Source organism: Culicoides brevitarsis, chromosome 1 (assembly GCF_036172545.1).
Source record: "Culicoides brevitarsis isolate CSIRO-B50_1 chromosome 1, AGI_CSIRO_Cbre_v1, whole genome shotgun sequence".
Taxonomy (NCBI): Eukaryota; Metazoa; Arthropoda; class Insecta; order Diptera; family Ceratopogonidae; genus Culicoides; species Culicoides brevitarsis.
Genome location: NC_087085.1, coordinates 17362958 through 17376329, shown reverse-complemented (window position 1 = coordinate 17376329; position 13372 = coordinate 17362958). Strand labels below are relative to the sequence as shown.

At 30.5% G+C, this 13372-nt stretch overlaps 1 protein-coding gene across 1 annotated transcript in view; it reads right to left on the bottom strand.

Annotated features, from left to right (window-relative positions):
* Nucleotides 1-13372, bottom strand: part of LOC134837367 (protein CBFA2T3) — a 46297-nt gene that overhangs the window by 20394 nt on the left and 12531 nt on the right. Inside the window, exon 2 of the mRNA XM_063852737.1 lies at nt 2712-2784. Coding sequence (XP_063708807.1) covers nt 2712-2784 — 73 coding nt within the window. The remainder of the gene's footprint in view (nt 1-2711; nt 2785-13372) is intronic.

The following is a 13372-nucleotide window of genomic DNA, read 5'->3' as shown; positions in this document are numbered from 1 at the left end:
AGGTTCAAAGACAAACTTTTTTTTTATTATTTACGTTTTTTTCGGTACATCAAGTAGTAATGCAAAAATGAGTCGACCAACATTTAAATTATTAATATTTTTGTTTTGTTCGACAAATTGTCTGTGTTTGTGTTTCGGGCTTGTATCGTCGTCGTCGTCGTAATGCAAACAACAAATTTATCATTGGGTTTTGTGAAAATGACCACATGTGTGTTTGTACAACTCCTTGTAAATATGTGATAAAAGAGTGTGAGAGGAGGAAAAGAAGAGTGTTGTGCAATAGAGATACGGAGGCAGGCCCAGATAGGTAAGCAAGGGAAACCAAAAACTTTTATAAATAAATTATCATTAACAAACATTCATTGTTGTATCTATGTTCCGTCGTCTCTTCTGTTGTTATTGCTTCTGCTTTGTATTTGTCTCTCTCGTTAGCAGTATCTCGTTCGGGCAGACAGACACAAAAATATGTGTAAGTAAGGGTCTCTCACATATCATCGTCTCATGGTTTACCTTTTTACAATAATAATAATAAATTCTCATGAAGATTCTGGACTATATCGAGGTACGCCATATATTATTATAAACATTTTCTTACAACTCACTACCGTATTCCTGTGTCTGTCCCAGCAATAACTTTTTTATTTTAAGAGATAGAGGGCTCAAAGTAGGGTCAAAACATGTATTTGTTTGTTGTACAAAATTAATTCTTCATTTGATGTGACTTTTGTACAGATCTTGCTAATAAAAAAGGATGACAGGGTGTTTTTTGAATTTTCGCCTCTTGGTTTTTATGTGATATGTTAAAAAATTAAGAATAATTAAACTTAAAAAACTTACACAAAAACCTTAAAAATCGCGACTGCAAAATTTTTTTGAGTCAAAACTAATTTAAATTACTTCAAATATCAAAGGTATTTTTCAAATATTTATCAAAATTCTTAAAAATTTTTTCGAATAAGATGATTCATATGAAAACCCATAACTGATAAAATTTCTTTAAGTTTCCTTTAAATTAATCTGAGCATTTAAACGATTAAGTAAAGTTGGTATATATGAAGTATATTTCTTTATAGTCTTAAAAAAATCAAAACTTTTGTCTTATTCTTTGTTGTTTAGCTTTCTCCTTTATTATTGTTAATTTTTTAAGTCGCTAATCATTTGGACCTTTTGTTCCGCTGCGACATTGACTCTTATTGACTACTTTTAAATTGTTGACAATTTCTTTACTTGCTTTTTTAAAAAATGCTTTAGATGGTGATGTTTTTTTAAGCAATTTTTCTATTTTCTAGGACAACGGTTGTTGCTGGTCTGTCAAAATACAAATTTAAACATTCACGTCTCTTTATTTATATTTTTTGTTAATGCAATATTCTCGAAGTTTTAGGTCTTCTTTGTTTTAATCGCACCATCGGAAGGTTACTTTTAACTGCGTGTTTATGAATATGATGTATTCACTTCTTTTTTTCAAGCAAATACTTGTTCGAACTGACTGAATCCGGGCTTTCGTTCAACAAAATTGTTATATATTTCGGAAGGTTTGTCTTTTAAATTTTTTCGAGTACCGTATTATTAATTCACACAAACAGCTTCAGCCAAAATGTTAGATTTAAGCCACTGTTCTCAATAAGTAAAGATTCAAAGAAATTAAAATTTGCGTAGCTGCTCAACTTAATTCGAGTCCAAATTCTAAAAAAAAATTGCTTCAAACAATAGAGTTTTTGCCATCAATCTGAGTGTCACATTTACATTGAACACCCTGTACAATTCACATCTCCTAAGGTTATGCAAGCTATAGATAAATTTTAACAATTCATTTATGAAAGGCTAGCATTTTTCCCAATGGAGTGCAAAATAAGAGATACGGCATGCCATGTGGACTTTTGAGATTATTTTGTATGGTTTTGTTTGTCCATCCAACAAGAAAACATTTTAATAAATTTTCCTACAAAGCATTTTCCATCATATAAGGTACCTCGTTGTACATTGTGGTTCCTTTGTGCCGAGAATTTTCCTTTCCAATTGATTCCAAATTAATTTGCGGTAACCGGCACGTCGCGTCTGTTTTTGAAAAACTGCCTTTTACACCATCAAACGCACGCCAACAAAAAAAAGTTTTTTACTCCCTGCTCCCATCGCATCATCAAGGCGTCGTCGTCTAATTTCTTTTCTTTTATATTTTATTTATTTATTTATGTTTTTTATTTACAAATTTGTTGTGTTGTTTTTTCCACTCCTTTAGTTTAAATTTACACTTTTCCGCATATTTACTCGCAGATATCGGTGGTGGTGGTGTTAATTGTTTTGTTGTTTTATTTTTTTTTCTACAAAAATAGTTCGCTCCACATAAAAAACAGGAATATTAATTATTATTGCATGCTACAGCGTTTAAATTTTTTTTTAAATATTAATGAAGAAAGTAAGCGACCTGTTCACGACTTTGCACACAACGGCAACGACGAAGAAAGAAGAAAAGTTTGTGATAATTTTTCAATTTGTTCTTTCCTTTTCTTCTTGTTTTATTTACTTTATTTTTGTTTATTTACAGGAAAGTGTGGTTTTGTAAGATTTTTTGTTTTTATTTTAAATATAAAAGTTTAAAATTGGGCCTCGGGGAATTTATTCAAGTAAGCCATCCAAAAAATATCCACACAACAGATTTAAATTTAAATAATTTAATTGAATTTTTTGGTTTTCAAAAAAAAAAAACTTACCTTTGACTTTGCGGGCATCATATGCATCTTTATCGGGGATTTCTTCTTTTATTGTTTTACCGTCCAGTGCCATCTGTAACAAACAAACAAATAGAGATATGGGTCAGAATTTAATAATATGAGTTATTACTTTTTCAGTTACACAAAAGGAAGAGGAAAAATGGGGGAGACGATGAATCATTCTGACATTGAAAGAGATAAATCCTAATCCGAGTTGCACGCGAACGAAGGACATCAACACACTTTTTGACAGCTGTCACTTTTCATCCACAAGCTCAAACAGATAATAATAAAAAGACCAATGATGATGACGATGATTATGTGGAAAAACGAGAAAATCATGCCACATGCCACCGAAAAGAATAACAAGAAATATTTGCTTTGCTTGCATGTTTCTCCCGATATGTGAAGGAAAAAGAAAAGTACAAAAGATTCGATTCATCATTCACTTTTACTCACACAAGGACGATCTTCTTCTCCCACACCGTCGTAAATTGGTTCGAGAAACAGATCTCTCAACATGTGGTGCACATGCTGCCAATATTTCCACGTTAACTGTTTTCCATCATCCGAAAAGATGCGCGTCTTAAAATAAAATTTTCGAACTGCAATCACTCAAGAAAAACGACGCTCGTCTGTCAAAATTCCTCAAATCTGGTTTCCATGTGTTTCGTTTCATGCATTCCGCAGATCAAAGCATCCAGCAAATTTTCCTAATTGAACCCGAGAATATAATACAGTTTTAAAAGTGGTCACAGGTGTCTTGAACAAGTTGGTTGCATCTCGTGTGTGTCTGTGTGAAATTTTTGCCTTTAAAATGTCATCCGCCTCTGACAAAAACACACAAAAAGCACCATAAACGCCTTATATGAACTCAAGCTGTAGAAAATTAGGTTTTCACAACAACAACAACAAGAACAACAAAAAAAAGTGTACTGAAGAGAGTTACTTTGTAAACATGTGTTTGTGTATGTGTGGTAAATTGTTTTTGGCAATATCAAAGGAAAGTCTCGGTATTTTTGTTAATATCACATGAGAGAAGTTAATAAAAACCTTTTTCGGTACTTATTATTACAACGACAGTGTGTCCGAAAATCTATATAAAAGGCAATAATAAAACGATTGTGATGTCACATGGCTCAATAAAATAAAGGGAATTCTATTTTTCGGATGGGCATGGAGCGAAATTTTAACTAGAACAGAGATAATGTGAAAAATTCATGTTTGTTCTTTTTTTGAATTTTTCGATAATTTGCGAGACAAGAAATAAAATTAAAATCAATTAAAAAATAAAAAAAAAATAATTCAATTTAATTTATTTAATTTAATTGAATTTTTTAAAAATTTGAATTAAAGTCACTAAAATCAATTTTGAAAAAAATGTATAAAATTAAATAAAAGTTAATTTAAATGAAAATAAAAATTAAATAAATAATTTTAATTAAATTTATTTTAAATGACAAAAAATGACGAATAAATTAATAAAAATCAATTAAATTAATTAATAATAATAAACAACTTTTAATTTATTAATTAAAAATTAATAAATAATAAAAACATTTTTTTTAATAAAAAAATTAAGGCAAACTTTTATTAAAAGAAAAAGTTCGAAAATTGTTAGAAATTAATTTAGTTAACTAATTTTGTATTTTTGTTTCTAATTTTTGTTCTATTAAAGTTGGCTTGAATTTTTATTTTCAAATTTTTAATAAACCTGTAAAAAAAATTAAATAAAAATAATTTTTATATTTTTTTTTTCATTTAAAATAAATTTAATTAAAATTATTTATTTAATTTTTATTTTCATTTAAATTAAATTTTATTTAATTATTTTATTTTAATTTTTTTTTTCAAAATTAAATTAATTAAATTGAGTTATTTTTTATTTTCTAATTAATTTTAATTTTATTTCTTGTCTCGCAAATTATCGAAAAATTCAAAAATAGAACAAAACATGAATTTTTTACATTAAACTATTTACCAGATGCTGTGTGTGTTGAAAGACATGCACAAGCACACACGAAAAAAAAATATGAACGAACTAAAGCCATTATGCATGTGATGCAAAAAGATAACAAAAGCAGAGCGGAGAGAGGGAGAAATATTTTGTGCACTTGCTGTTTTAATAATAATAACCATAAAATGTGGTGACTGGATATATTATAAACCATGCATTTTGCAAGTGTTAGCAATAGCAGCAGCTTCACAGCAACGCATGGGTTTCTGGTCGCTCGTCTTTTTTTCTTTTGCATCTGCACAACATTTTTGTGTTGAGTATATTTTAGTTAATCTTGTGCTGTGTTGTTGATAAAAGCAAATTTTCTCAAAACATATGCAGACCATACGCGACGCTGCCTGCTAATGTTTTTTGCAGGCACAAAGCAGATCTTCTCTCCATATGCTGTTCGTTAGTACGTGTGTCAACGCCATGCACGACAAGTGCAGTAATTAGGAGGCAATGACGATGGTGTCACTTGCAATGTGTTTCACTGCATTATTTTATCTCGTAAAGTGCCATGTGGAAAAATATGGTTTGGACGGTTACCTTTCAAAGGGCACCCCGAAATTAGATGTAATTACAGTGATTACAGTTTATTGCTGTCTAAACAATGGAAAAAATTGATTAGCCCCTATTTTGGTTGCCGATTATTGGTTTATGATAAAAATCAATTATATAAAACGCCTCCTTGCGGTAAAACATAAAAATTTACTTTGATTTTGAAAAAAAAATATTTTTTTAAAAAATTTGACCTTTTTTTCAATCAACAGCCTGAACTTTGTCCGATAAAAAAGTGTCTCTATAATTTTATTATTATTATTTTCTTCATATTCTCCCGTTCTTCGTCGCTTACTGCTTTTTTTTAAAACAAAAAGACAGAGAAAATTATTTTCTTTTCCTTGGAAAATAAATGGTTATGAATGCAAGTGACACGCAAACTTATGAACAATATTCAATATTTTATGTCTGTTCCGGACACTGTATGTGTGTTATTTGCATTTGTCTGGATATTATTGGAAAACTGATTTTTTTTTTTGTTCGTTGCTTGCAAGTAATCGCATTTTGTTCGTGATTGATTAACGATAAAGTTACAAAAACTTTTTTTTTAATCACCCTTCTCATCATCGGTATCCTTCAAAATTCAAAAGTGAGCAACGTCCATCACTTCAAATAAAATTAATTAATTTATTTCACCTGCAAACGTCGTCGCGCGGCATCTATTTTTTTTCGGGTTTTCGCGTATATTTCAATTTATTTATAAATAAATCGGCAGCAGGAGCGAAAAAAAAACAAAAATCATGCTGCAGACACAATCAATCAATCACTGTCCTCCCCATAAACGACCAACATCTTTATTTTGTGAATGATAGACACCACAAACGGCTGTTATACACCTCAATGATGGCTGGCTCGCTGGCAATGATTTAAAATATTTTTCGTACTTCGATAAAAAAAAAAATCAATCAAAAAATAATTGGGCCATCATCAAACAATAATATATGCGATATATATAAAATATATTAAATTAAAAATATATTTTTTTGTTGTGCTGCCAGAAACATTCCACACTACACTTGCAGTGATTGACATCACACACACACACACACACAGGTGAGCTTTGATGAGTCGAGGATCATTCTATCGTATTTTTTTGGGTAATTTATCAAAAGTGGGATGTATAAATTTTAAATAAATATTATAACAAAGTGATAAAAAAATCGTGTTTTTATTCAATTAGATTGAGCAAACGTGCAAAAAATAAAAAGTTTCTCTCCCAATGAAACGCAAATGGCCAAAAATTTCATTAATGAATTTATTTTATTATGATTTCATGTCGTTTTTTTCCTGCGCCAACAACGTCGAGCTAGGATAACAAAAGACCAGTCGGATTTAAAAAAAAAATTATTTACCAAACTTTTTTTTCTGTTTTTTTTTTCATGTTTTTATCCATATAATTTTTCATCACCAAATGCTTGAATATATCAAAAGTATATCAAAAAGTTATATGCGTGTGTCATGGCCAGACACTTACCCCAGCGAACATACGTACAAAGCATCCTCGAGCGTATGGCAACATCAGGTCTAAAACATGCCACCAAAAGTCCTGCTTGAAGTGGTGAACTGGCAGGCAGGCACTTTGCTCAACATCATAACAAAACAACAGCAACGCACACACACACACAAACACACAGAAGGGGCACGAGCAGCAACACAAAAAAAAACGTACAAATGAACGCGTTCAAATTAGATTAAAAACCAAATGTTGCGCCTGTTTGTGACATGTTTTCATAATTTTGTGCCATTCATATTTTTTTTGCCGCTTTGCTTGCTCGCCATGATGACAGAACAAATGTAAAAGGAATTCAAAAAATTTTTCTTTTTGATGTTTTTAGTTTTTAGCACTGCGTGACGCTCGCGTCCCTCTCAAGTCACCTGGCGAAAATCTTGACAAATTTCTTTTTAATGACGACGATATGACAACAAACAACTTCGATTAGATTTTTTTTTTATTTTTTTTTACAAAAATAACCTATTTGTGGTTTCCTTATCTGAGATTGATTTCAAACTTCGAGTATTTTTTTTCTCTTGATTGACAATTTTTGAACTGTCAAGAAAATGTATTTTCCAATTTTCCTTCAACTTTAATTACTTTTTGTGTGCTGCACCTGGATTTGATGTTTTAGTATTTTTTTTTTGTTTTGTTGGTACTTTCTTTCCTGCAGGCAGGCAGGTGGATCACATCTCATCGGTTTAAAAATAAAATACAAAAAAAAAATAAAAATATTGAGTGACAGGAAAAGTATGGACGAGAAAAATTTATTTTTTTGGGAAATGTCGTCGTCATTGCGTAATGAGTCATTTGACATTTTTTGTTCAAAACTATCGAATTTCGCATGTGTGACGCAAGATTTTCGCTTTTCACGCATAATTTTTACCTTTTTTTTCGTTTTTCGGTAACACATTTGTTTTATGATCACATATGAAAGAAAATTATCAATCTTGCCTCGTGCAGCTATGAACACTCAAAAATGATATATTACGATCCTCTGGAAAATCCCTCATCTTCTGAACTTTTTTTTTGTGTTATTTTTATTACAAAGGACAAAGTGTGGATTCATGATATGGCATACGAGGCACAAAGCAGCAGCAGAAGGGACCGAAAGCCTTCACACACAAAGGATGTCAATTTTAATTTTATGCCATGAGCAGGTGTCTCTCCGTCATATTATTAGTTATCATTGTAATTGAAACAGGCGAGCAACGGAAAAGTATTCGCATGAACTTTCTGCCAATATTGGCAAACACCAAAAAGGATTAGAAGCACAGGTGTGTGAATTTGTTTGGCGAGGCAGATAAGGCACAAAAGAGCGTCTCGTAACACTTTTATCGGTTTTTCTAATATAATAATAAAATAACAGCGGCAGCAATGCATTTATGTCGCTGTGTCTCTCACCGGAAAAACCAAACAAGTTACAAGTAGCAAGAAAATGGGAACGAGCCACATGTGTTTCCGAATGTAGCGACAACGTAAAGAGCCCGTTTAATTTTCCCATCAAATATCGTGCAAGAAGTGAAATGAATATGTCGGTGCTTACTTTAAAAACAAAAAAGTATTTTCAGCATGTCAGAGTGTATTAAAATAGTAACATGAAGCACCTTTGGGTACACATGTGAATGGGTTCAAGCTTTTATTTTTAACTCTTCTTTTTTGGAAAGAATAACATGGAAAATTTAGGTTCTTTTTGTCTGATGCTGCGACGCGAATAAATGTTTTCGGAAGATATTTTGCGTCTTTTTGTTAAGTTGTGAAAATTTAATGTTTCGCAGAAATATTGGAAAATAATTTATTAATTTTAACTAATTTAAATTTATTAAAAATTAACAAAAATTAGGATTTTTTTTAATTTTTTGAAAATTATTTTATTTTTTAAATATTAATTTTCGAAAAAAAAATCAAGAAAAAAGTATAAAAATTTATTTAATTTTAATTAATTATTTTTAAAAAAAAATTAATTTTGCTACAATTTTTTATTTATTTGAAAAAGCAAATTTTATTTAATTTTTTGAAATTTAAGTAATTATATTTTTAAAAAATCAAAAGTGACAATTGTTAAAATAAAAAATTTTTTTATTAATTTTAAAATAAAATTTATTTTTATTTTTTAATTTTTATTTAATTATTATTTAAATATACGTTAAAGTGACAATTTTGAAAATAATTTAAGTTTTAAATTAAGAAAGAAAAAAATAATAATAAATTTTATAAAATTTATTTAATCTTTTTGGATAATTTTTTTAAATAAAAAAAATAATAAAATTTTTATACTACAATTTTACGAAATTTATTTTTAATTTTGTTTTATTAAAATTCAAATAATGTATTTATTTTTGAAAATAGAAGAAACAAAAATTTACTTAATATTCATTAATTATATTTTATGAAAATTCATATTTGAAAAAACAACTTAAAAAATAAAAATTTTTATAAAGTTTTTGATTTAAAAAAATATTTTTTTAAATTAAAAAAAAAGAATCAAATTTTTGAAAAAAAAACTAATAATTTTTTTAAATGCAATTTTATCAATTTTAGCAAAAATATTCATTTAGAAAATATTTCTCCCATAGCAAAAAAAAATCGTTTAAAATCTCGCTGCCACTGTCATGTCATCTGAAAAACGCATTCATCCACAACCACCGAACACATCAGGCAAGCAAGCCAAAACAAGGTTCTAACAAAATAATAATATCTTTATCTACTTGTAAGTTTTCTTGTTTCCCACACGACACATTCAATTGAAAAATAATAATAGAAACTTCACACAAACCGAAGCAGAGAAAGATACGAGTGAACGGATGATGAAACAAAAACACCTTAAGCTATTTTATTTTATTTGTGTGTGTGTACGTGGGTGTATGTGTGTGTTGCTACTTTTGTAAGCACCTTCAAGCTTTTCGAAATATTTTCATTCACAGACCAGGTATACAGCCGTATTGTGTGTGCTGTGAGAAATGTGATGGGAAATGCATGGAAAATGACAGGTGTATTAATACCACAATCGTATGACGATGAAGAGACTACACGACGACACGGAGGATTGTTTTACGATGCAAGAAAATAAAATTTTAAAAGTGACAATATAATAAAAGCGAACAGTTTCTCGTTTTTCTTTGCCATCCAAGAAAATGTATTTATCAGTTGAAAAAATGCAACAAATATGCGGGGAGTCTGTTTTGTAGTTTTCAACGTCACTGCCGAATGTTTGTTTTTGTTGATTTTTTCACGCCCGTTCATTCATTCATTAATATTTCATTCAAGAGATCTCGCAGCAGCAGCAGCAGCTTCCACAAACAACCACAAATGAAAACAAACAGAAATTTTATTTGAATTTGCTCTGTTTTCGATCACTTTTCCTGACTTCCCTTCGATGCGATAAAATCTCGAATTGGATCCGTCAGTCAGTCAGTCGAAAATATACACAAAAGAAAAAAAAACTTTATTGGAAAATGTGTGAGAATTCCCGGAGTATATCTGTCAAACAGTGAAATCTGGCGTTTGCTCATATCGTATAAACATCAGTTTCGTGAATTTCATAAAATTAGTACGAAGTCATTAAATCATGTTTTTTTTCTTCTTTTATGCTTTTCATTACAAAAACGATCCAGATGCACTTCATTTTCGTGCATGACAGGAAAAATTTAACAACAAAAATTTCTCGATAGGAAAAAGCTTGTAAGCCCCCGAAAAATTACATGAAAAAATCCAGAAATAGACGATAATTTACACAAAGTGTCTCTGGTTCCTCTCAAAAAACGCGCGCGCGAGAAAACAACTTTTTTTTTTGTTTGCACATGAGAAATTGTGTGTTGTCATCGTGCACGAATGGCGTTTAATGTGTAAATATTAACTCTTGGTAGGAGATCAAATAGAAAAATATAATTTTAACGAATTGCAGGCCTCGTGATGGAAACCTTATGGCGCTCCGATGCTGTGTGAAAGGTTGGCGTTGTTGTCCAAATGGATGAACTACTTTTAGCTTAAACGAAAAAAAAAAATATTTGTGACAATTTATTGACTCGCTTGTTTATCATGTCTGGTCAAATATTTTTTTGACAAAAGACATGATTAAGAAGCGTGTTTTAATTTATTTTAAAATATTTTAATTCGCAAATGTGCAAACAACTGTGGCGGTGTTTGACGTCAAACAGCCCAATTTCGCATTGAAACACAATAGTTGGAAACAGATCTCGCTGACGGCCATAAAGGTTGTTGCCGTGACGCACTCAATTGTGCATAATCAATGATGATGAAAAGCCCTCGAAACATCTCACTTTGCATGCAAACAGAAAACTCACCCATTGAATTCGTGTCGTGTACGATAAAACCGAAAAAACCTTCACAACAACTGAAATACAAATTTATGTCACGTCAATTGCACAAACATTTACCATGTTTTACATATCATCAAAGCAAATATTATTTTGTTCGCATCCGTATACACGACGACTACTGAGAAAACCCGGAGAGAGAGACAGCATCAAGGCAATCATCATGATATAGGTTCACAAAAATATACCAAACTAAAATAAATTTTCCAAATGGTTTCGTACTTTTTGATAGCTGGCATGTCATTCGTACAGACTAACCCAACAAGAACAACAACAACACAACAACAGGTAAAATATGTCCTTTTTATTCCATTTTCACTGTATTTGTTTCTCATCCTTTTTGCCGAAGAACATCAAAATCTATGTTTTTGAATTGTAAAAGCCTCTGCATCAAACGAAAATTTTCAACTACCTACCACGAAAGAAACCATACAGCACAATGCAATGCCGACTGCGGAGCTCCAGAGAGAGAGACGGTTAAAAGGAATCATAATATCTAAAACACAACAAAATTACATGATTTCTAATTTGCCTAAATGTCAACGACAGACAAATACTGGGAAAATACTTTTTTTTTCTCATGGATTTTCATTCTCTTTGGCTTGAAGTAACAACAGAAAGGTTTCGGCTTGTGATTTATGTTTGGGAAAACGGCATACAAACAGAGGGAAAAATATTTAGCAGAAAATGATTTGTTCGTAAATAATAAATGAAAGGCTTTCAGTTATTGTTGCTATGCTCTCTGAGATCATCTGGTTGTGTCAGTCACCTCTTTTGAGAAAATATTATTTCAAACGATTCAATCACTTTTCACTTTGTGTTACGACTTTTTTGTTAGTTTGGATGTTGTTCCGATGTTAACTACGTATTGTGAAAAGTGAGTGTTTCGCGCTTACGAAAAATTTACGAGACGTTATGTGAAATCTGTATATGAATAGTAATATTTATTTTATTAATGAATCTAATCAAGTTATTTTTCTTTCAGACGATGGTTTGTTAATGTTAAAATTTTGAGCCAAAGGCAAGATTGCAAATGGGATTGGACAGAAAAAAACAGGTGAGTAGCTTCTAATAAATTGAAACAATTAAATAATTGGGAACCTGTGATATTAGTTTACCAAAAATAAGCTTTGCTTAGCACCTTACAGGTGAGATAGAAATTTTAAGATGGGCTCAATAACTGTATGTTTCTCGTTTTTATACATTCGTTTCATGTGATCACTCAAACAAAACAGGACACCTATACTTGGCTTGAGAGATTGCTACAAATTGAAAACCTGCGTTGATGCACGGAAGCAAGACGGCATTGCAGAAATTATAGACAAAGTATAATTCTATAAAATCATGAATTAAGCTGAGGTCAGAGAATCATCATAATCGACTAACCTAAAGACAACATTGTACCGAATTAAAATGAAAAGACGAGGTAATACGAGGGCCACTTCTTCAAAGTCCTAGACACTGAAGTGGACCTCCTTTCCCACCTGTCGTCACCCTCGAACTATCATGAGCCTGTTTTGTGTTTTTTTTCAATTTTTGAGTAAAAAAAATAAAGGTAATAATAATAATATAAAGAAAAAGAAAGATTAGAATGAAAAATTTTCAAGAAAATGATGTCTTCGAATCAAGTACTTTTCTGTATTGGAAGCAATTTTAAAAGACGTCGTAAAGATCAAGCAAAAAACGATTATTAAGCAACATCGAGGACTAACAGAATTGAATTAAAAAAAACAAAAAACGATGTTGGGGAAAAAAGGAAAAAAAAATATATGCTATTTGTCTACTGAAGTAATTAATACATTGCAAATTCAAAGTTGCGAAATGCAAATCTTCACAGTATTAATTGAAATAAAATTTGAAAGAAGCTTTTATTAGAAATTTTCTCAGAAAAGAAATAATTCTCTATGCCTGCAGATAGTTCCGTTTTTGGATTTATTGTTTAAAATTCAATGAATATTACATACCCAGAGGAGCTATTTTGGAATCCCTCGGAAGAAGATTAATCTAGTTTTGCTCCAGATACATATGCCATCAAAAATTTTCTTTTCAATTATTAAACGAACACACACACAATTCCTGAACATTGAACACCTGTGCAAATACTTGAATGCACTGAAAATGATATAGAGGAAAAAAGGAAAAAAAACGAAGAGGATTTCATATTAAATTTATGTTTTTATTGTTCACCTGATACATAACTGAGTAACATACCCGTATCATCCATGAACTCGTTCTCACACAACCACTCGTAAAAGATATAACAAATGGAATATGT